Genomic DNA, 25,095 nt, shown 5'->3' with positions numbered 1-25,095 from the left:
TCAGTTCAAAAGTGAATCATTGCAGTAATGAGTATTATAATGGTGTTACTGATGCTAAATGATATCGATTATGAGTTAATATGAACATGTTTTTGGTTTGGTGATGATGAAGGGGTTCTTGAGTCTCGCTGATGAGTGCATGAGACCAAAATGGATTGGAAACACTGGTCTTGGATATTTTGTCTTTCTCTGAACACCACAGATCCACTTGAAGTCATCGCAGTGGGATGCATTTAAAAGAGCATTTCTGCCAAAATCATTATTATGCGTTTCCACCACCGTACACCAAGTGTGCAATGTTTAGGTCCAGATCTGCTACTTTAGTATTCATTTAATAAATATAAAATTGGACATATGGGCATTTTTGGCCCTGTGGACTTAAACTTAACTTCTGTAAGCATTAGTTTAAGCATAGACTTGGACTTAAAATGTATTTAGTGCCTTGAATGGTATATTCATATTCTGACATTCACACTGCTTATCACTACCAAGTTATTTTTGCTACTACTAACTAGAATTTGTTAAGCAAACTGACACTGAGTCAGCTTGCCATTTCTGTTTTTGAGAGACCAATTGGCATGAGTTCAAACCACATTCATGCTACGTGCCATACTACAGACCTGATATGGCAGCTATGGTTATTTTCTCTCTTTGTAAAACAAGCTCAAGCATGAAGAATGAAAGCCTAATGAGCTGAAAAAGCATGCTCACTGGGTTGTTTGGGTAGATGGCCTTGAGGAAATTTCATGCTTTTTCCCATCATCCTAAGGCATAATTATGTTAATTTCACTGTGTTACATAAATTGCATCAAATAGAAATATCATTACTGTCCATCCAGATTTGTCAGAAGTAGTAAAAAAATTGCATAAGTGCCACTCATTATGTATAGTAAATGAACCATGTCACTACATTTTTCTTTATTCAGAAAACTATTTTTGTGTATATATATATATATATATATATATATATATATATATATATATATATATATATATATATATATATATATATATATACACACACACACACACACACACAGACACAGAGAAAATAGATGATTTTAAAAATTTAAAATATATATTTTTTTTTAAAAAAGTGATGTTTTGCACTGTAATAAGATATAATAATGTACATGGTGTATTTACACCTTAAAAATAATTTAATTTGTCACGATGGACTATTTAAAACTACTTGAGTCACCTGAAATAAATAAATAAATAATTTAAAGAAAAATAAAGGACACAGGAAATACAATATAGCTGTTTTCCCTAAGCACTCATATGAATGTTAACCTGATATTCATCCAGCTGAATGTTTCCTGATATTTGTCAAGTATCCAAATGTTTTTACCCTAGGATTTAGTCTCCTCCTCTTTAGCCCACAGATCAGGTCATAAATAGCTGGTTAAGTCCTATCTGGTCTTTGAAAAGCTCATTGGCTTGAATTTGGAGGAGGGTTCAATCTACTATAAAAGATGAAGTGACGCAAGATTTCACTCAATGCTTCCTGAAGCTCAGCTGAGCAGGTGGCACAAGACATCTCAAACTTGTCCTTCAATAAAAAAAAAAAATATATAAAAAAGAGAGAGATTATTTTGGAAGGATTTCATCGGATAATCCAATGCTTGAAATTAAAGCACAGTAAGATTTGTTTGTTTTTTTCTCCCAAGTTTGATGAAGAATGTTAAAAATGTTTTAAATTATTAAAACCACTTATGTTTGTTTTTACAGCATCTGCTCACTTTAAAGTTTGTGACTGCTTTGGGAGGAAAAGGGGGAAAAAAAGAGTTCTGAAGGACAATTTCACTATTATATTGCTGAAGATGACTTGTGCAAAGTAAGTTTGTCTTAATACAACTAGGGTTTCCACAGTGATGAAAAATCTGGAAATATTTCAAAAGTGTAGCCTAGTTTCCAGGTCTGAACAAGTCATTAAAAGTGATTTTTAAAATGCTATTTAGTCATAAGAATTTCTGTGGTCAATATTTCTATTAAACCCTTGTTCTAAATGACTTCTTCAGCTAGAACTCACTGTTTGTGAGTGTAAACATTATATACGTTGGTCAAAAACTGTGGCAACAGAGATTGTGAAGTGTTAAAATGCTAATGTTGTCGTGTTTGTGCACCTCCAGTGTGATGTCGAGGTTTGGGCCACAGGTCTCCGTGAGGTCTATGGACATGACCGTGGGCTTCAGGTGCAGAGGATCGCCAAACATCACACACCTGCGCGGCGTGTCTTCCCCCAAACCCCTGCGGCCCTGCATCGCCCATCAGCCGGTGATCGAGTACAGACACTCCCCTTCCACAGGCCTCGTCAGAGCCAAGAGCAGCCGCAGGGAGAAACGCGTCGCGTTCGCGGACACCAAAGGACTCTCGCTCATCACGGTGCGCCTGTTCTCCGAGAAAGAGGATACAATCCCGCGCGAACCGGTGAAAACCCCACGGCTGAAGAAGAAGCTGGGCTGCGCTAAAGAGACCGTCCATAATACTTCGAGGTTGAGGCTTGGGTTTGAGCAGCCTTGTGGAGACTTCCAGGCGTTCAGGACTCGGATTCAGGAAAGCATGGTGGCGTTGGAGAGCTGTAAAGTCACCAGGTGCTCCATCCTCGGCACCGTGCGCGTCAAGAACGTTTGTTTTGAGAAAGCGGTGCACATCCGGATAACTTTCGACGCCTGGCGCAGCTACCAGGACGTGGCGTGTAGGTACCTGGAGCAGAGTTATGGGGAGCCTGGAACCGACGTGTTTGAGTTCAACATCAGCGTCCCTGAGCGGTTAGAGCCGCGCGAGCGCGTCGAGTTCTGCGTGTCCTACTCGCCCGCTGCGTTCAGTGCTACTCAATGGGACAATAACAACGGAAAAAACTACTGTATTTATGTGTGTGAAGTGTGAATGAATGTGCGGTTTTCTAACGACACTCGCACTGTTTGTGCAAACACACCAAAAACTACAAACGTTGCACTTTGTGACCTGTTTTCTGACACGTTCAGCATCTACTGACTAAAACATTCCAAGGAATGCTTTCTGAGCACTCGACTATGCTGTTTTATACATTTTAAGTGTATTGGAAATATTTGGCAAATCAACGCGTTTAAGTCTCCCATACTGTGGAAAATGTATTGCCTTTTTTATACCTTGCGTGCTGTGGGAAAACATTTTGGGATTTGTATCGAATAAATGTCATTTTATATTTTCTTATACTTTTAAAGATGACTTTAGGAATGTGCCACTTGTTTTGGGAGTCTGCGCACTTTAACATGTTGATGAAACTCTTTCCATACTGTGGGTAATTTAATTTTTTTTTTTTTTAAAGTATCTTATTAAATAAAATAAAGCTCATTGAACTTGCATCCTAATGATTGGTCATTCTCTCTTGCATTTATCTATTGCGTTTTTATATCAAAATTTCCTTTTTTTTTTTTTAATCTAGTCTAACAAATGTTATGAGCTAAAACGGTTTCGCATGGGACACAAACTATAGGATCAAAGAGGTTCATTCAAATCCCAGGACGTTTTTGACTTGGACTCTATCAGTATAATCCATTTAAATCCATTAACTCCAAGGACTGGTGCCTGACAGGTCTTTGGATTGATGCAAGAACCCTTGATCGAAAACTGATGTCATTTATGTAGCTTGATTGTTTATCTGAGAATTATGTTTTTTATTGATGTTTTAGGTTTTTGATAACTATTTTAAGTGGGAAAACTAAACGCAATCAAGTTATTTCATTTGACCTCCAGGATATAGGACTGCTGCACAAAATGCTTTGCAGAAACCAAAGAAATCATCCCTGCCGGCAGGGAAATTGAGAGCTTATGTTGTAATTTGTCTTATTCATGTGAGTTTTAAGGATGTGCAATATAAATCCTGCTCTCAGCTGCAGACAGACAGACCTATAGAGATCAGTGCTTGTTCAGTCTGATTAGGAATGGCCTGTTCATAATCAACCCTGATCAGATTATGTATTACATACACCAGCCACCTTCAGTGAGCAAATATCTAACATAATGACATAAGTGATTTAATGGCTTTCATATGCTCTGTGTATTTATATTATGTTATTTAGAAATGTTTAATTTCAGGCAGTTCTTCCATTTCCTTTTTGGAACAAATTATTATATATTGTGGATTTCATTCATTTTTTGGAGTTTGAAGCTCAAGCATTCTCACTATCACTCAAATATTGACAATTCGAGGCCTATCATATGTAATTCTGAAACAAAGATGTGAATGTATTTTTCTCCATGATACCTATGCAGTACTATGTTTGATAAGCATCTTGCAAGGTTTGTGTGTGTGTGTGTGTGTGCATCAAAACCACTAAAACTTGGTCATAGCTGTACTGAAACAACCATTTTCACGCACACAACCTACAAAATGCAATCTAAATAAAAGTATTTTATTTAATGTTAAAGCATTCAATACAGTTGATGTAACATATTTATGCATATACATGCACACAACGACACATGAAATTAATTACAGGTGACAACCCAAAAGACTTAATACAAAAAAACAAAACATAATCAATTACATAATTCAATAATGTAACCTTTATATACGGTTAGACTCACAAGCTATGGCTTCAGAAGACTTTAAAAATATAACACTAGTCCCATGGACCACTTTTATCGTGCTTTAAAATACAAGTTTTAAAAGACAGTAAGTAAATGATGCAATATTTTGGGGTGAACAGTCTCTTTAAGATCTGAATAGTTTCCTCACAGACCATATGGCTTTGATTCACGACAAGTGGCCAGACTATCATGGCCCCATTCATTTTTTATTTTTATTTTTAATTGCCTCTTTTGTGCAATGCCTTTGGTGTATTTTCAAATTTTCATAAGTGAATATTTATTCAGATCCTCATTAGGACTTTGGGTCCATTTCCAGACCAGAGAGGTTCTCACGATCCGGTTTCCGGTTGCACTTCCAGTGATAGCTGCCATTCACAGCTCAGCGGCCCACGCTGATATTGCACACCTTACAGCTCGGGTCTTTTTTGGCGTTTGCGGTGGAAAGACTCATGAGCTGGTGACGGCCACTGATCTGAGAGAGTATGCCGTGCTCCAGAAGCAAGGGCTCTGTGTAGAGCACCTCCAGAATGACATCACTGGCGTGACAGAAGGCCGGTGCGTCTCCAGGGGTGAATGTCAGGAAGGGATTGCTTGACAGGTCCAGTCGTGGTAGGCGGCTGTTGCAAAAGCTATCCCCCTCCGATCCAGCAGGGGCCAGCACCAGCACTACATAATGGTACGCTGTGTACATGCAGTAGAAGTCAGCAAAGTAGAGGTTTGTACTCGGGGTGAGGACACGATCGGCAGATATTTGGAAACGCAGAGGGCCGTATGGGGAGTCTTTAGGAGGGAGGCCTGTGTCGAACTCTGTGCTGCAGCTGAGGAAGACGCCACGGAGCTTTCCGTTGATGGGGGAGCCGTGACTTCCACTGTTGTCTTTGAAAGATGGGAGCATTGCACCTCCACACTCTGACCTATGGAGAGAGAGAATAATAAAAAATCTGCTGTTTTAATCACTAAAAAGCTGAAATGTTGACATTCAAAGGACAAATCACCTATCATCAGTGCGTGCCCTTATGAAACAAAAATATATTGCAGTATATTGGAAAATATCATGTAATATATTAGGCATATATTCTTATATATATATTTTTTTCCAATATATTGCAATATATTGAAAGTGGCAATCATTTGTATATTTTGCAATATATTATATAATATATGTATCGTCAATATATTATTAAATGTATTCAAATATATAAAATATTAGAAAATAAAAAGGGAAAATAATATATTACAATATATCACAATATATTTTAAGAAATATATTGGTGAATATATTTTCCTTTCGTAAGGGTGTTTTATTTTTATTTTTTACCTTACTCATTTTAATCAAAATATCATGTTTAATCAATATCAAATATCTTTACATTTTTCCCCGGGCAAAGTACGCTGGACTTCTCCAATCATTTAGTCCATTTAAATCTTGTCCCTTTCCTTACAGTCGACTGCAAGTTTACATTGAGATCTGCCTTCATCTAATCAACAACCAACGCAGTGAACCAAGTTATTGAACCTGCTATAAATATCTGTCACTCCTTCCATTTTTTCATGACTGTACGTGGTATTAGCAACTCATTTTATTTCTGAATGTGATGAACACAGGACTTCAGCATGACACAAATGAAGGACGGGGCTTGGTTTAAAGACCTCTTCAAAGAAATGACAATAACTAACAATTTATGTCAACACCAATGGATGATAACATTCTCACACACTATTATTGCATTTGGTGACTAAAATGCATGACATACTATATGACAAACTCCATGACAAACTGAAACTGCATGGCGAGATATTAAAAGGCAATTCTATTTTGATGTTATATTATGTATAAAGACTAACGTTTTTCAAGTAACATGCAATGAAGAATTCCATGCAATGATACAAGGAACATGAAAGAAGGAGATAGAGTCTGTTTTGATTTCATATCAAGTTCACTAGCCTTCTCAAATCACAAAAACACACAACAGATAAATCAGAAACTGCAGTCTCAGAGCTGTCAAGGAAAGATCTAGAGAGACTGAGGATGACAGATGACACTTACCTGACATATTGGAAGTATTCAGGACTCTGATTGCGGTAGAAGACGGAGAACCTGAGCAGCCTCCCCGCAGCAGCCTGAGCTTTATCTAACAGCTGCTGGAGATGCTCCATGGCATAATCTGCAGAAAAGAACCCATTTAAAACCATCACTATTGAACATAAAACACAAGTGCTTTCTATAAAACACTTATGACCCTGAAGGCAAGAAAAAAGCAAGCAAGATGTGTCCAAATTGGTTGTGTCTTCAATCCGACGATAGGTATGTTAAGCCATATGTTCATGAGTTTTTTAGCATTAGTATTCAATGGCAAATGTGTGCGTTGAAGAATAATTTAAGATAATCATGATACTTTATACAGAGTGCTAGTGTGTCATTTTTATGCCAAGTAGTGCAGAAATTATGGTTGTTTCCGAACAGGTTTCCCCAAATAGTCTTCCTGTTTGTTATTGGTTGGAAAAAACTATCCCCTCCCCTAAACTCACACCATTGGTTGAGCCTGTTGCTGTGTTGACAAATTATTTGATGGAGCTACAGAGTCACAGTGTTTAGCCCTTTTTTAATGACAAATCTTTTGGTCAGTTGTCTTTGCATATTACGCTGGAACAAGAGGAACGATTTTAACCCTGAAAACGCTCTGCTCACCTCCAGTGCAGAACTCTACTACTTGGCTCCATTCAGACACATGATAGTCTCCGTCCGGCTGTCTGATGGCGGTCTGAACAGCCACACAGTACTCTGTTCGAGGACTCAGGAACCAGTGGCCTCTCACAGCCATCGGCAGGGGTCCTGCTTTTGTCACTAGCTTGGTGGGGACATCCTGAAAAGCCAAACAACAGAGGGCCCTGATAGTTGATTGTTGGCTTAAAGGGTTTGTGTTCAGCCTTCAAGAAAACAACCAACCCTTTACAATACTTGACCATTTTTTGTTTGTTAAACCCCTACAAGTTGGGTATAAAGTATGGTAGTGTGTGATCCTCAAGCCTAGAGTTTCAAAAACTGTTCAAATTTGAAAAGTCATATAAAAGGATTTTTATACATTTTACATATACATTTTATACATTTTATACATTTTTAAATGGATCAAAGAAGAGAGATCTGATAGAATCTGAAATTTGCACTGCAGAAACGTCTGGGGAAAAAAAAACTAAAATAAACTAAAAAAGTTTTATGAATGGCATTTGATTGACACAAAATGTAGTCAGATCAGGTCTGGTCTTTTTTATTGAAATTTGAGCTGAAATTAAATCAATTAAATATGAGAATTAGATGAAACTTAAACTTAAACGTTAAAATAAAATAAGTAAAATGTATGTATATATATATATATATATATATATATATATATATATATATATATATATATATATATATTTAATTAAAACTGTTTTAAAATAAATTAAAGTTAAATAGAAATTAAGAAAAAACAAAAAGTTGACCAAAGCACATTTAAATATTAAAATGTTAAATATATTTGAAATTAAATTAAAATCTAAAAATAAAAGCCACTTCATAGTATTAGAAAATACAGATTATAATAGTAGTATAATAAAATAACAGGCTAGTTGGATTTTTTTTAAGTTGACTGAAAAATGAACTATAAATAAAAAAAAAAAGAATATGAAGAAGAACCAACCAAAGACTGAAAAAATCAAGTATCTTTATAAACGCCAAAATATAATTTATTTGTTGTATATAGTTTAGTCAAATCAAATCAAAATTGATTTATAAAGCACAACAGAACTGTACAAAATCATACTAAAAGAGACATAAGAAGTGAATATAAAACAATACAGACCGCAATGCAATGAATTTAATTTAGTCTATAGTATATATGTCTGATTATGTATTTATACATTTCTAGTGTTATAAAATCAAGTTCGTGATTGACGTATAATAGATTACCAGTAAAATGAGTCATGGGAAACACTAATTGCCTGATAATTATATATGCAGCCTAATCAGTGAGATAATATGATTTCTGAGCAGATAACATCCGCATCCGTCTCATCCAGTGCAGTAATCTTATGCCTGTTATCTTTTAGACGAATCTTCTTTCTGAGAGGTGACAGACATTTTCAAACTTCACTAAGCGTAAAGTATTTCCTCTCACATATAAGAGCTCGTTCACAGTTAATTAGTCTTGTTGTGGAGGCTCGAGATCCTGACGAGCAGAACCAATTATGAAATGCTCAGAGGGGCGGAACCATAGCAACTTCCTCAGCAAGTCCTTTCAGCCACAAATGCAATATTAGAGCCGTGGCAAAATCAGAAGTAATTTAGCAGCAATTCATGCCTGTATTATCTTTGGCAGCCAATGAGTGCAGAATAGATGCATGGTAATACTCCTACATTATAGCTTCATTTTGTCAGGAAGAATTTAAAAAACAAGAAACACAATGAAGATTTTCATTCATTCAGCTCTGAATATCTCATCAGCATCCTCCTAGCACTTTCTAAATAGTGCACTAAATTGACAATTAAGTCTTGCAAGTGTTGTAGATGTTTCAGTCAAGCAGACTTTGAATGCAGCTTTCAATGAAATGAGTTGGATTTTTGATAATTAAGTTACAGTTATTGTAGATAAAAACAAATATATATATATATATATATATATATATATATATATATATATATATATACAGTACAGACCAAAAGTTTGGTCACCTTCTCATTCAAAGAGTTTTCTTTATTTTCATGACTATGAAAATTGTAGATTCATACTGAAGGCATCAAAACTATGAATTAACACATCTGGAATTATATACATAACAAAAAAGTGTGAAACAACTGAAAATATGTCATATTCTAGGTTCTTCAAAGTAGCCACCTTTTGCTTTGATTACTGCTTTGCACACTCTTGGCATTCTCTTGATGAGCTTCAAGAGGTAGTCACCTGAAATGGTCTTCCAACAGTCTTGAAGGAGTTCCCCGAGAGATGCTTAGCACTTGTTGTCTGCGGTCCAGCTCACCCCTAAACCATCTCGATTGGGTTCAGGTCCGGTGACTGTGGAGGCCAGGTCATCTGGCGCAGCACCCCATCACTCTCCTTCTTGGTCAAATAGCCCTTGATGCCTTCAGTGTGACTCTACAATTTTCATAGTCATGAAAATAAAGAAAACTCTTTGAATGAGAAGGTGTGTCCAAATTTTGGTCTGTACTGTATATATATATATATATATATATATATATATATATATATATATATATATATATATATATATATATATATATATATATATATATATATATTTCTTTCTTTTTTTTTGAAGACTGCTGCAGACTTTCATGTGTAAGTAGAGAGGAATACTCAAAAAAGAAAAAAACTAAACAAATAAAAAATATGCACATGATTCCCAAAATTACTAGTGTACAATTTTTTTTTCCAAAATAATGTCTAAATTTTATATATGTAGTACTGCTCAAAAATAAAGAGATACAAATTGTAAAACATAATTAAACAAATAATAATAATAATAAAAATACATTTTAGTAGTATCCAATTACTTTTTTTGTTAGTTTTTTTGTCGTCATTTTTCAACTATTGCATCTTTGTTATCTTTGTCTTATTTAGATTTTCTTTCATCATTATTATTATTATTATTAGTAGTAGTAGTAGTAGTAGTAGTAGTAGTAGTATCTATAATAGGCTGCCTGTTTTCGGTTGTTTGTGGAGGGTTTACGAATGTAAAAAAATATGATCTCTGTACAAACAATAGCATTTGTCTTTTGAATAAAAAAAATAAGTGCATGATGATCAAAATACTAGTGTATTAAATTTAGATATTTGCAAAGCAGTATCTAAATTTTCATGTGTGAGTGTTGAGGACTCAATATAAAAATAATAAATAAAATAAAAAATAATAAAATAAAATAGTTGATTTTCATGTGCAGATGGTGAGGACTCCTACTCAACAATAAACAAATAGGTGCATAAAGCCACAAATTACTAGTAATTTATTATCCTAATTGTAATACATTTTTTTGTTTGGCTTATTATTTCTTTTTAATTGGTTGGCTATGTTTTTTTAAACACTGTTGTGGACTTTAATGTTCAGATGTGTGAACTTTTTACTGAAAAAATACAGAAAACAAATAAACATTAGGTGCATGATGCCCCAAATTATTAGTGCACTAAATAGTTTTTTTCCAAAGCAATATCCTAGTTTCATACATGCTCTTAAAGGGGTGCTTGGCCTGGGATTGGGGGATTTGTGTCGTGGTGAGTCATTATCCGCTCATAGCAGCTTTGGTCAAGTTTCTCTGCTGCTGTATTAGAAGTGATGTGAGCATCACCGTAGCCCTGAAGCACTGTCCGATGTGCTCATTACAACACACCTACCACCTTTATCAGCCTGCATCTGCCTCTCCAGCGCCTGCTTTATTTCTCCTTTACTCAGGCAGGAAAGCAGGGGATGCTCCGCTTAAAGAAATATAACATGAAAACAGATCTTAACCCGTCCATTACACTGCAGGTCAATTTGACCGTGGCATACATTTTTTAGTTGTTGGAAATACTGGTTAATCTATGATTTTTCTTGAAGTTCTGTGACTTTTTCTCATTTTGTTTCATGAACATGCCTGCAAAGTTTCAATAGGCTACTCATATTAAATTTATATTAGGATTAGGATGTTCCCTTTCAGTCGGTCACGTTCAACGTTACGAATGGGGATCTCGCCCGAGAGCCCAATCACCTTCGAGTGGTACAAAACGAGCCAATGGTACCTAGAGTACCTTGGTCTGTGGAATTTGCATCGCAAGCTCCGCCCCGCAGAGCGGGTATATAATGAGCAACGCGAGCAACTCGCATTCAAGCTTTCGCTTCGGAGCCGAGCACATCGCTTGCTGCAATCACCGGAGTGTTTACAAGCAAGTGCTGGTGTTGGTGTGACGGCGCGATTCAGCGGTTCGTCTGGGTTCCCCTGAGCGCTTCAACACCCCTAAAAGAGCAATTTCTCTCACAAAAGAGATACGGGCCGATTTGCGTCTTTTTAAAGATGTCATTTCGCCCGTGTGTTTCTGGGTGCGGTCGATATATCGCTCCTCGTGACGGTCACGATCGCTGTGTCACGTGTTCGTGGATGGCTCATGTTCTCATTGCGGGGACATGACCATCTCGGCGTTGAGATCGAGACTCAAATACCTTAAAATGTATAGAGTCCCCTCTGCCACACCCCGTTCTAGCTCTTCTCGTAAGAGGGCTACTTCGGCTGGTGGCCAGGGTGATCTGAGGGTTACTGTGTGGGCTTCCCCGACGAGCGAACCTCCTCGGGCCACACCCCCCTCACATACGCCGCAGCCGGTTGAGTTCCCGGATGAGTTTGCTGGACCCTCTCAGGCTCCTGACATCTCATTCGGGGCTCGCGAAGAGAACCGTATGTCGATCGACGCATCACAAGGCGGGCTTGAGTCCTCGGGAGATGAGGGTTCGGCTGCGTTGCCTCCCTCGGGAGTGCCAGCATTGTCCGAGTCCGATCCCGAGCTGACGGCTGTGCTTTCCCGGGCAGCGGAGAGCATCGGGCTTGAGTGGAATCCTCCACCCTGTCCCGAGCGCTCGAGGCTGGATGATTGGTTCCTGGGGGCTGCTCATGCAGATCGCCAGCACCCCCCTCTGGTTCCTTTCTTCCCGGAAGTGCACCAGGAAGTAACTAGTTCATGGAAGGCACCTTTAACTGCCCGAAACCGTTCTGGTTCTTCCTCCGCCTTCACTGCTCTCGATGGCGGGGCGGCCAAGGGGTATGCTGGGATTCCCCCAGTGGAGCGTTCTGTTGCGATGCAACTGTGTCCACATAGCGCCTCCGCTTGGCGTGGTGGTCCCAAGCTGCCCTCCAAAGCCTGTAAGTTTTCATCCACACTTGTGGCCAAGGCTTACAGAGTTGTGGGCCAGGCCGCTTCTGCCCTGCATGCCATGGCCTCACTGCAGGTCTATCAGGCCAAGCTGCTCCGGCAGCTGCACGAGGGCAGTGCTGACCCAGGGGTTTGCAGGAGGCGCGCACTGCTACCGACCTCGCTCTCCGGGCGACGAAGGTCACTGCGCTCCTTGGAACCTGGCAGACATGAGGGAGTCTGATCCGGCTCAGCTCCTCAACTCCCCGGTCTCCCAGGATGGCTTCTTCGGCGACGCGGTAGAGAGCTTTGCCCAGCAGTTCTCTGCCGCCCAGAAGCAGTCTGAGGCCATTAGACACATCCTGCCCTGGCGGCCCACTAGTGCTTCCACCCCGCCGCTGGCACAACCTCAGCCTGCTCGTCGCCGAGGGCGCCCCCCTGCGGCCTCCTCCACTCCCGCTCGGCCACAGCAGCAGCCTTCACCCCGGCCGCAGCGAGGAGATGGCCGCAGAAGGGCGGCGCAACCCGTCTCTGCCCCTAAACCTGCCAAACGCCAGGCCAAGCAGCGTTCCTGAGACGAGCAACCCGGAGTTGGAGACGTCAGCTCATCAGGAGGTGGTAGCAGGACCACTCCTTCCACTCCAAAGAATCCTTTGTTCTCGTTTTCTTTTTGTTCCGCCACTGGCCCTGCGGCCGGTGGTACCCAAACCTTCACTAAGAGCTGTTTCCTCTACCTCCGGGTCCCAAGAGGCCACGAACGACAGCTGGCGATGTGCTTCCTCGCCGCTCTCGTTCTCCTCTCCCCTTGCCAGTTTCCATGCAAAGACGGCTCAAGAACGCTTCGCCTTCTTATGCCCTCTTTGCCACTTGGAGTCAGACGAGTGCCCGCACTCCGCCCCCGCTAAGGGATGCTATGCCTCCCATGCCGGGGCTGTCTGCTCCACCACGCTGCCCCACTGTGGGTATGCCTGTAGTCCCCTTGACCCCGCTGGTTTGGTTCCTGGGAGCCTGGCTAGAGCTCCCCAGGCCTTCCCGCTGGCTCATCCGGACACTCAGGCTCGGCACGGACGCCCTTGCACACAGCTGGTCGCTGGGCCTGCGCAAGTATGCGTTTCCCCCAGTGAGCCTTCTTGCACAGACGTTGTGCAAGATCAGGGAGGACAAGGAGCAGGTCCTCATGGTTGCGCCTTTTTGGCCCGGCCGGACCTGGTTCCCCGAACTTGTACTCCTCGCAACAGCCCCTCCCTGGCCAATTCCTCTGAGGAAGGACCTTCTTTCTCAGAGACAGGGCACCCTCTGGCACCCACGTCCCGATCTGTGGAACCTACATGTGTGGGTTCTGGACGGGTCACGGAAGGTTTAGGTACCTTGCCACCACAGGTGGTAGCTACCATCACTTCAGCTAGAGCCATGTCCACCAGATATGCCTATGCTTTGAAGTGGAACCTCTTCGTCACTTGGTTTTCTCCGCGGCGTGAGGACCCCTGGAAGTGCCCGATTGGGTCAGTGCTTTCCTTTCTTCAGGAGGGGTTGGAACGAAGGCTGTCTCCTTCCACCCTCAAGGTCTATGTGGCTGCCATTTCGGCTCACCATGACCATGTTGAAGGTAAGTCTCTTGGGAGGCACGATCTAATCATCAGGTTCCTGAGAGGAGCAAGGAGGCTCAATCCGCCTCGCCCTCAGCAAGTCCCCTCTTGGGACCTCGCAGTGGTTCTATCAGCACTGCAGAGAGCTCCCTTCAAACCCTTGCTCTCAGTAGAGCTAAAGTTTTTATCTTTGAAAACTGGGCTCCTGATGGCTTTGGCTTCGGTGAAGAGGGTCGGGGACCTGCAGGCATTTTCAGCTGACGAAGCGTGCCTGCAATTCGGGCCGGCTAACTCTCACGTTATCTTGAGACCCCGGCCTGGGTACATGCCCAAAGTTCCCACCACTCCTTTTAGGGATCAGGTGGTGAACTTGCAAGCGCTGCCCCTGGAGGAGGCAGACCCAGCCCTGGCGCTGCTCTGTCCAGTACGTGCGCTCCGCACCTACGTGGACAGAACTTGGTGCCTTAGGACCTCAGACCAGCTCTTTGTCTGTTACGGAGGCCAGCAGAAGGGAAAGGCTGTCTCCAAGCAGAGGTTATCCCACTGGATAGTGGATGCTATTGTCCTGGCTTATCAGGCTCGAGACCTGCCATGCCCCCTAGGGGTGAGAGCTTACTCAACTAGGAGCGTAGTTTCCTCCTGGGCGCTGGCGCATGGCGCCTCGCTAGCAGACAACTGTAGAGCTGCGGGCTGGGCGACACCTAACACTTTCGCGAGATTTTTAATCTCTGTGTAGAGCCCGTGTCCTCCCGGGTACTCGCCCCTTCGGGCCAGTAAGGACCTGCTCGGTGTCAATCCGCTTGCTGCGCCATTCCACTCCGCGGACTGGATGCGTGCGCTATTACCCTCAGGTGAGTTCCTCAGTCAGAACCCTGGGTTCCTCCAGCACTGTTAATGTCCAACACTTGCGTACATGCCCCTTGGTCAGCCATGTGTGGGACTAGGTGCCTCCATGTGTCGTGATTCCCCTTTCTGGGTAATCCCACGTGTGTATGTCCACAGTAAGTCTCTCCGCAGCATGTGTCTTTCCCTTGGCAAGCCCCTTGCCAGCTCTGTCGTTGAAACTTCCACCCTGCAGGCTGGGTACCTCAGAGTTCTTATGTATCACCACCTTGGTAGATACCTGCCTTCTGTAAGTCCTCCCACGGGCAGGCAGCCTGCTAGCATATGTCCAGCTGGAATATGCTACCCAGTGTATTCTGTGCGAGCTATAGGCCCTCACTCGTGCTGGCCTCACGACAGGGTGCTATCACCATCGCTGTTCCGCTGAATGGCCAGGTCACTGGCTCGGCTCCTCAGCGAAGACTTGAATGCGAGTTGCTCGCGTTGCTCCTTATATACCCGCTCTGCGGGGCGGAGCTCTCGATACAAATTCCGCAGACCAAGGTACTTTGTGTACCATTGGCTCGTTTTGTACCACTCGAAGGTGATTGGGCTCTCGGGCGAGATCCCCATTCGTAACGTCTCTGTTCCCTCCTACATACGTAACCAAGACGTTTTGTGTTGAAGACATGTTTAATAGTTCGTCATGTTATTTTTGCTATTTTGAACCGAACCCATTTCATGACGTTGCAAGCACCACTCCCTACTTATGTTGTTTAAAAAAAAAAAATCAATCAAAAATCAAAAATTGTTACAGTATCATTTATAATATTCATAATTAAAGAGCCACACAGAAGGGAAATCAAAAATGACCTGTATTACAGTGTATGATGTAGCTGTCCATCAGTGTAAACAATGTGCAAAGTAATTAAACCAAAAAGTACACTATTTATAAAGTTATTGGCTTCTAAAGTAAGGAGTCGACTCTGAATCGCTGAAAGGAGTCGTTATAAATTTCAAATCTTTTGCCAATCTCTATGTACGTCACTAGGAACACTTTGCATAATAATCTCCGCCTAACGTCTTGGGAGAAACGGAACTCTGACCTGCCCCACCCCCCCACACAGATGCTCTGGTTGGTGTGATAGCATCATGTCGAGGAGACAGTGTGTTTTTAATTGTAAAGGCAAGTTTGTTTTATTTTCACTGCCAAAGAATGAAGATCAGAAGAACCAATGGCATTTCACTGATGACTGCTTTTCTAATCTCGGTGAGTTCAAGGCGGGATTTTCAAAGCGTTTGGCCATAAAAGAGGGTTCATTACCAACTACATTTAGACCAACAAGCATCTCCGAATCACAACGCGAAGTATGATTATGAAGTTATGTGTTTGTTTTCTCCCGAGCGTCTTATCAGTATGTCGCGCCAGCACAAACAGTTATATGTTAAAATCCTCTGGAGTCGATTAACGCGGATACACGTTATGAGTCATTTTCCCCGGAGTGTAACTCCGTGAATACTCAACGAAGAGACATGAGAGAGATATCTATAGAAAGCTTGACATGTCTACTTTAAGACTAATTAAGTGCTGCCGAAAACATATATTCGGTGATAAAGTAATCCATATGAAAACAACGTGATGTCCAATCTTTCACGTCTCCCTTCATTATATCTAACGTGACCACGGCCCCGCTCTGAACGCGCTATTCAGATTCAAACTGAAGCGCACGGCTTGAATACACCCACACAGAAGAAAAAGCAGCGAGACTGTTCAAGTTTTTTATTTTACTGTTTGCTTCGCGGTGAGAGGAATAAGACATAATTCACCCCAAAAAGATGCTAACGCATTGTTTACCGTGACGTTGTGTCAGGCCCGGCGCCACAAGGGGGCAGAAGGGGGCAATGCCCCCTCAGATCTGACTTGTGCCCCCTCTGTTTCATTTTTGTATTCATGGTTAAAAATAAAATGTTCAACCTTTTGAGTTAAATAATAATTTAACCTTATCCCCATGGGATTTAGAATGTTCAGTGTTGTAACTCGTGACATTACTGCCAGATTCAAACGTCTTTCGCGTTGGTTGGCGCTGTGCCAGATACGGACGAGCTCAACGCTGTCATTTATTACAACTATGCAGTGTTTTCAACATCATAATGTTTATTTTAGATTTCAGACATTTAAATACACATAAGCACTGGTAAAACAACAGCCTACATTTGGAGTTTGTAAAATACACACTGATGTCTGTGGAAGCAAGTGCTAGTGTCGCGTTGGTTGGCGCTGAGCCAGAGACGGACGAACTTTGCGCTGTCATATCACAACTATGCAGTGTTTTCAACCTCATAATGTTTATTTTAGATTTCATACATTTAAATAGGCTACACATAAGAACTGGTAAAACAATAGCCTACATTTGGAGTCTGTGAAAGCAGCAAAAACAATCTATCCAAATATAATTTGCCGACGTGTGTTATTCATATCGGATAAACAAGGCTAACAATAAAGTTTACTCTATTGTTATAAAAAAATTTAAACGACCAAACACACTCACTTACACATATTTGAGAATCGGATAGTTGATGACATGGTAAGTAAGTTTGTGAATATTTCAAATAAAAAAGGAAAAACGAAATGAAGGATAGCCTACATCTGTTATACAGTGTTATTATTGTGGCTGCGGTGTTTCACGTGACAAATATGACGCGTTGCCATGGAAACATTAAGGGGGAACATTCTAAAATAACTGTCGCCTTGAAAAAATCTTACTCTCGGGAGTCAGTTAGGATATTTTAAACTTAAGTGATTCAGTGCCAAATCAAGGAGACTGCAGCTCTTCTAAAAAGGTATAGGGCATGATCTATCATCATTACACTGTTTAAAATTTGCTAGTCTCTGGTTACCTTGCATATGGAGTGTTTTAGAGAGCGCTGTATTTAAAAATCTGTCGTTGCAAAGCGAAATCTCTGTGTGTATTAATCATTGATGGTGTAATAAAGTTAAGCCCCCTTAACAATTTCACATGCCCCCTCAGTAATTTCATCCTGCAGGCGGGCCTGTGTTGTGTGCGGAACAACCAATCAAACCTGACTATGTTAGTTGACCAATCAGAACACAGTATGCTACCGAAAGGTGGGGTTTAAGGAAACTGAATCTTTTGAACAGCTTCGGGCGAACCGTTTGGGGATCTCTGAGAATTGAGGTAATTTTAAAATGATATTTTGACAAAATGACAATGTTTTTTAACCTTGGATGGATTTAAACCTGTTGTACATGACTTATAAACAGTGATAGGAAGCTTAGAATTTTCATCTTACTGGCTCTTTAAAAAAATACACTCGGGTCGACAGCTTATAAATAGTGCTGTGTGCATGGCCTGAATGCGCGCTCTGTACAGTATATAAAACATGTTCAGGTTTCGTGTGTGGAGAATCATGCACGGGCTAAAATTAAATTATTGTTTGTTGATTCATTGTTTGTTTGTTTTTGTTTTTCATAGTGTGATTGAACTGAACCCAATTCCAGTCAAATTGACTCCCTACTGAGGAAGAGTCATTAATAAACCTTAGGTGCTTTTAGTTCAATTGCTTATCAAAAATCTTTTTAAAATTGTTTATTAAAAGTAATAATGTCTTCTGACAATGAAAGTCAACAGGGTCCAGTGGTCTCAAGCACCAGTAATCAATCATCACCCTCACTATAGTGTCCTGGTTTAACCCCGGACTGTCCTGAGAGGATTGTCCCTCAGTTCAGAGTAAGTTGACAGATTGCACTGACACTGAATCAGGGCTGTGTTTTCTCCTGTGAGATCAACAGGGAGGATACTGACTCTGTGCTTGAAGCGGTTGTGCTCGCTGCCCTCTTTGCGGCTCAAGTCGATGAAGTAATGCGTCACTCGGGACGCGTCCTCAGGAGTCATGTCCCAGGTGATCCGGAAAGAGTCGCAGGTCACATCGCTGATCTCAATATGATGGGGTGTGGAGAGCAGCTCCACCTCAGCCATCGCCTGCAGGAACACAACACAACAACCTGTCAAACCGAAACATCACAGACGGTTAATGGAGAAAACACACATCTTCTGACTTGGCAGCACAGCAGTAGTTTCAGACACAGCCGATTGAATTACTTATTTATTCATTAACCACCTGGTTTCTATACAAATGGAACAATTGAGGGGAAAATGTGCTTATGTTATGCTTGGAAACTTATGACATCTCCCAGCGACGTCATTATGGCCGACAATGCAACAAATTACACAAAACTGAGAGATATATGCAAAAAAGTATACAAAAAGTATATCTATACAAAGTATAGATAATGTTGACTTTTATAGATGTTGTCAATACAGACATCTTTCTTAACACATAAAAAGACCAATAAAATATTAAATATTAAAATATTAAATATTAAATAATTTCTTTTGAGCGAAGATGCATTAAACTGGTCAAATGGTGACAGTAAAAACATTTATAATATTACAAAATATATTTTTAAAAAATGTTATTATCTTGGACCTTCTGTTAATCAAAGACTCCTGGACAAAAATGTATCATGGCGTGCATGAAATATGAAGCAGCACAACTTTTTTCAACATTGAGAATAATCAGAAATGTTTCCTAAGCAGCAAATCATAATATTAAAATGATTTTCTGAAGGATCATGGGACAATTGAAGACTGGAGGAATGATGCTGAAAATTATTTTAAAAATATTTTAAATAAATAAAAAATATTTTAAAATATATTCAAATAGGAAACAGTTATTCTGAATTGTAATAATATTTCTAAATTTTACTGTTTTACTTTTTTTAAATTATAGAAATGCAGCCTTGGTAAAAAATTTTTTTTATAAAACATTCAAAAACTACGGAGCACATGACATGCAGGAAAAAATATAAGGCTAAATAATGTGCATGAATTACTAATTTGTTCCCTCGATTTGCTAAATTGTGCAAATGTTTTGGCAAATCGAGGGAATGCAATAGTAATCGTGTGCATGTTTTAGTAAATTGAGGCAAGGAATTAGTAAATCGTGCGCACAATTTATTTATTTTTTCTTGCATGTCATGTGCGGGGCTCAGTAAAAAACAAAATTGTACTGACCACAAACTTTTCAACAGTAGCGAGTAGAGTTAAAATACAATGAAAAAAGTTAAATAAAACACTTCTGGGTCACTGTTAAACCTGTTACCATATGGTACCATATGGTAAGAAAAAAAAACTATTTTTCCATAATTTGTTGACATGATGACATCATAATTCTTTCAATAACTAATTGAATAACATCATGATTTTGTACAGTAAACAAATGAACATTACAAAGTGGATACATAGAAAGATCAGAATTAAATTCTTTAAGAGTTGCTTTGTAACCATGCAATCTCTAATTAAACTCAACTTTGTTGCCATCCACCCCCATTACATTTAATGAAGACTTCTTTATATCACTAAGTTGAATAACAAAATATCTGAATTTAGCTGGAGACGGCACATTAACAGGTAAACACATTATCTAATCTAATCAAAGCGGTGAAGTATGGTTTGACAGATGCCTCTCAGAGGAGAGATAAGAAAGGTGCTCTCCTCAGAGTGTGATTACTGTCGTGAGTGTGTGTGTGTGTGTGTGTGTGTGTGTGTGTTTGATTAGCTGTCACTTCCTCTTCCTGTGAGTGCTGACCCTAGAGTAATGTGAAGTCACACCATCTATTATCAGCCCTTGTGCTCCGTGAAGCACTCACTACTCTGAGAGAGAGACGGCAGGGTGATTTATAAACACCTCGCTTTCTTGTCCTCCTTCAGTTCTTTTCCTCATAGCAGTTGTCCTCTTCGATATTTACTCTTTTGACATATACTTCTTAAGTGTCCAAATGCATTTAGGGGTCAGTAAAATGTATGTGTAAGCTAAATTGTCAGAAATTTGGTGTATTTTGGTGTAAATCTCCCATATGGACAGAGTGCTGAGGCAGCGCAATGCCAAGAGCAATGCTGGACGGCATAAATGTGTGCATGCCAGAAAATGAGAATATGTTTTACAGCAAGTACTTCACACATGAATGCTTTGGCTTAGAGACATGGCATCCCTTGTGAAAGTGCAATAGACTTTAGCAATTTATTAGGAAACATTTCACTAGAGTGTGTACTGAATTTAATGTTTTTGTATTCTTAAATCCATGTTATTTATAATGAAATGGATATGTATTATAGTTGACTTACTATTAAATCAGCTGAACTTAAAGAGTGATTTTTAAATGCATCTTTTTATGTAATTTCACAATTACTTTTTGCTGTTTAATACTGGCGAGCATTTATGCCCAACTATATATCTATTGAAATATTTCTGTTGAACCTTGTATGTGATGCATTATATTTGTAACTGCACATTTGTCGTGATGACGTTGCAATTTAGTGGATTTAAAATATATGAACTTTAAATGTAATAACAAATTATCAAGTACTTTAAATGTGCATTTGTGTATTAGTCAACGCATCAAAATAAGTGTGCTTCTTTAAAATATAACACATATTATTAAAACATAATGGAGTTTTAGGTAAAATTGGTAATTTGACATTATTGCAAAGGGCACTTTTTAAAAATGTGAATAGAGGCAGACACTGTTCTAGTTCACTTAAGCAAACATTTATTTCAGTACAAATACAGATTTGAAGTTCACTATCCAATGCAATTAAGCGCACTCCTTTTTTTTCCACGGAGGACATGTGTATGTGTGTGTGGCCTGAAGTGATCATCTGCTTTGCCGCAGGATGGAGCATAATTTAAAAAGTAATTTAAGATTAACGAACTGTGAGTTTTGAAATAACCGTCCATCTTACAGGAGGCAGTGACTAATGTCATGGAAACACTTCAGCTCCCCAGACGGCTGCCGCTCAGTCAAAGGCAATGTAGGCCATGACAAACACCCTCAAAGGACTTGAATCAAAGCTGCAAAACACACACACACACACACACATGCAGTGGAGCCGCTTGCTTACTATTTTAGAAAAACCTTTGAACATTTTTGAGTTTTGCTCTAGTGCTCAGTAAAAAATCAGGATGCTGCACGCTGTCTGTTATAAAATATGCTTAAAAAATGGCAAGCAAATCTTATGTTTAAGCTACATTTTACCTCATAATGAAAGAAAAAACTGTTATATTTTAAACATAAAAATATAGCATGTTTAAGAACCATAAAGTGTTTTTTTTTTTTTGCATTGTTTTTTTTTTTTTAATGACAATTAAAAGTTATTTTTATGAAGTCTCATTTCAGTAATGTCTCATTACAGCCAGACATTTTACTTTTGGGTTTTTGTGTGTTGTGATTACAATTATTCTGAAAATAAAAACAATAGAGAAAAAAAGAAGTCAGCTAAAATGTATGTAATTATTTTAAAAACATATAATTTTTTTTTTGATTCTCATTAAGGCTGATTTGATAATTTATTTCAAATATAAATATACAAAAGAAACTGTCTGCTCTTCAATATTATACTTAAAAAATACAAATGTATTACAAATATATTTTGAAAAAATCTAAATGTTAAATAAAACATTTAATATTTTTAATGTACATTTAATATAAAAATGACTGTAATACAATATAAATAAAGACAATGTAAACATGCTTATAATCACTATAGAATAAGATTATACCATTTTTCATAATATATCGGCATTATAATAATATAATAAATAAATAATAATGCAAACTATAATTAGGCCTAATTTATTTGTTCAAGCAAACTGCACTATATACTATATTTTGTTCTTTTGATTTTGGTCTTATGAGATTCACTCAGTGGTATAACAGAGCAGAACAGCATTAATAAACACTGCAGCATGTCAGGAAATTATTGAATGTGTAAATATGTATACACATTAACATATACAACATCATGCTTGTGTGCAGAACTACAGAGATGCAAATCTTAAGATGCAAACTGCTTTTACAGAGTTTTGTGAACTAAGAAACAATTTACCCAAATCTCTTTATCTCCACTTTGATAAGACCTCAACATAAGTGTATTGAGTGACCCATAATACACATAAACGTTCACCGGGTCAGTCTCAGAGAAGTGAATGTGATTCAGGGAGAAACGAGAGGCTGATTCGCACAGTATTAATGACTGTCATGCTTCAGATTTCTCTTCATGAGCGCTTCTCACATGTCTCTGCAATGCAGCTCCACCGTGGTGCCAGTGAAACTATTAAGAGCAACACTGTTCTACATTTCACTGTGATATACACACAACTACAAAAGAGAGAGAAACATAAAACATCAGCGCATGAAAGCACACTTCGGACAAAACGCTCTAATCTGATTATCTGTGCTTCTCTTCTGGACGGTGAACGTCTACAAGGCAGTCCTGACCTCAATTCACACTGCACTCCAGAGGAAAACAACAGTTTTGTGGAGAGAAAAGATATGCAAAAAAATTAAAATGAATAATAATGATAAATAAGTAAAAGTAAATAAATCTATTGTATTATAATATATTATGTTATAACGTTCTTATTTTTCTGAATTCAGTGTTGCTTTTAATGAATAAAAGAGAAAGACGTACCTGTGTGTTCAGAAGCAGTGATGATGATGATGATGATGAAGAAGGGATATCTCCACTGACAGAAGCTGAAGAAATTAGTGTGGCTGTAATTCTTCTCTTTCACTGCTGCCAGCTCTTTAAACGAGGATGAAAACTGAGAGCGAGAGGTTTCTCGTTTGCCCACTCGTGCTCTCTCTCTCTCTCTCACTCTCTCTCTCTCTGTTTTTCTACAGCTGTATGCCGAGGGACGTGAACAGCTATGAGAAAGTGCAGCATCACTGAACCGTAAAAGTGATGTAACGAGCTCCTCGCTCCACCTTCACAGAGACCACCACAGCATGCACTTTTACATCAGCGACAAACCAAGAGTCATGATCATCACATTCATTAGTGGGACTCAAAACCTGCACTTCCATATTCCTGATATTTAACAAAAATGAGTTTGAAGCCTAGAGTTTTAGGATTTCTGGTTGTTGTCTTCTGGTGTCTAAAGCTTTGATGCCTTTAAACTGAAGTTATATAATTTTTTCTCTAAGGGTTAAAAAAAGCTGCTAATGCTGCTAGTAGGTAACAAACTGTTTATCTTGCAAGAATAGTTATGATATAAATGACTTTGATTTTTTTTTATCCTAAAAAAATAGCATAAAGGCTAATGAACAGGATTTATTTAAATGAATGTTAAAAATAATAATAATTCTGTTCCTTCTTATATCTTTTCTTACAAAACTACATGATGGTCAAAAAAAAAAAAAAAACTTATTAAAGCAATGATATTATTTAGGATATATGATATGTATATATATATGCAAAATAAAAATTATTATTGTTATATGAAATAATATTAATGGTTTTCTGTATTAATATATTTTAAAATGTAATTTATTTCTGTGATCAAAGATTTATTTTCAGCATCATTTATTCTGTATTCAGTATTTTGTGACGACTGGGTGAAGGAGGAGCTAGAAGCGAAATGCGGGTTAACAATGTTTAATGAGAGAAGGCAGACAATACAAAACTGGAACACAAATAACGCTGGGATGAAGGCACTGTCCAAGATGGTGGAGGGAAGTGATGGATCCGGAAGACGGAGGTGAGTTGGCAGCAGGAGAGGGTGGCACAGGAACTGCGGGGAAGTGAGCCAAAGGTAAGTAGTGTTGCTTGATGGTGGTTGCGAAGAGTGGACGGGGTTCCGGGGAAAGACAATGACATCCCACGCAGAAACACAAGAAAGCAAGGCACGAGTTAACAAACAGGAAACAACGCTCGCACTAACACAAGACGTAAGACAAGCCATTATATATGGATGAGTAATGAGTGACAGCTGTTGCTGATGAAAATTAATGGAGACGCCCACAAACTAATCAGTGCTTACGCGTAACACACAGACTTCACCCACAAAGTGCAAAACCCAGAGATCACGGTTTACCAACTGTGACAGTACCCCCCCCAGAAGGGCCTACCTGCTGATTGTAATCATCAATAAGGGAGTGATCCAGTATGTCCCTAGCAGGTACCCAACTCCTCTCCTCTGGACCGTAACCTTCCCAGTTCACCAGGTACTGGAATCCTCATCCCCTCCGACTTGAGTCCAGAATACGATTAACTGAATAGGTCAGTTACCCATCTACAAGACGTGGCGCCGGGGGAACCTGAGTAGGCGGATTAAGATGTGAATAAAACATGGGTTTAATTTTGGACAAATAAAAGGCG

General features: G+C 39.5%; 2 protein-coding genes across 3 annotated transcripts; one reads left to right on the top strand and one right to left on the bottom strand.

Moving 5' to 3' along the window:
• Positions 1 to 1,487: 1,487 nt before the first annotated feature.
• On the top strand, positions 1,488 to 3,347 carry LOC113107294 (protein phosphatase 1 regulatory subunit 3C). The gene is made up of 3 exons (XM_026269701.1): positions 1,488 to 1,641; positions 1,732 to 1,837; positions 2,133 to 3,347. Exons 2-3 carry the CDS (start codon positions 1,824 to 1,826, stop codon positions 2,887 to 2,889), a joined length of 771 nt encoding a protein of 256 aa, XP_026125486.1. The 5' UTR covers positions 1,488 to 1,641; positions 1,732 to 1,823; the 3' UTR covers positions 2,890 to 3,347.
• An 85-nt stretch (positions 3,348 to 3,432) lies between these two features.
• On the bottom strand, positions 3,433 to 23,706 carry LOC113107293 (phytanoyl-CoA hydroxylase-interacting protein-like). Of its 2 annotated transcripts, none has more exons than XM_026269700.1 (5): positions 23,407 to 23,706; positions 18,679 to 18,878; positions 7,265 to 7,439; positions 6,623 to 6,740; positions 3,433 to 5,489 (listed from the first exon to the last, which is right to left on the bottom strand). In XM_026269700.1, the coding sequence occupies exons 2-5, from the start codon at positions 18,850 to 18,852 to the stop codon at positions 4,955 to 4,957; spliced, it is 1,002 nt and encodes a 333-aa protein (XP_026125485.1). In that variant the 5' UTR covers positions 18,853 to 18,878; positions 23,407 to 23,706; the 3' UTR covers positions 3,433 to 4,954. The 2 variants fall into 2 exon arrangements, with proteins under 2 accessions (XP_026125485.1, XP_026125484.1); XM_026269699.1 differs by having other exon boundaries at positions 18,679 to 18,855; positions 23,407 to 23,705.
• Positions 23,707 to 25,095: the final 1,389 nt, after the last annotated feature.

Source organism: Carassius auratus, chromosome 8 (genome assembly GCF_003368295.1).
Source record: "Carassius auratus strain Wakin chromosome 8, ASM336829v1, whole genome shotgun sequence".
In the NCBI taxonomy this organism is placed as follows: domain Eukaryota; kingdom Metazoa; phylum Chordata; class Actinopteri; order Cypriniformes; family Cyprinidae; genus Carassius; species Carassius auratus.
The sequence above is the reverse complement of the archived record's forward strand: the minus strand, read 5'-3'. Positions and strand labels throughout refer to the sequence as shown.

Bases quoted from the DNA above. Each gene is read 5' to 3' on its own strand.
- LOC113107293 (XM_026269700.1), bottom strand. From the start codon at position 18,852: ATGGCTGAGGTGGAGCTGCTCTCCACACCCCATCATATTGAGATCAGC. The intron at 7,440-18,678 runs GTCAGTATCCTC...TTGGCTTTTCAG, and splicing joins ACAACCGCTTCAAGCACAGA to GATGTCCCCACCAAGCTAGT. The intron at 6,741-7,264 runs GTGAGCAGAGCG...TCTTTTCTGCAG, and splicing joins AGTAGAGTTCTGCACTGGAG to ATTATGCCATGGAGCATCTC.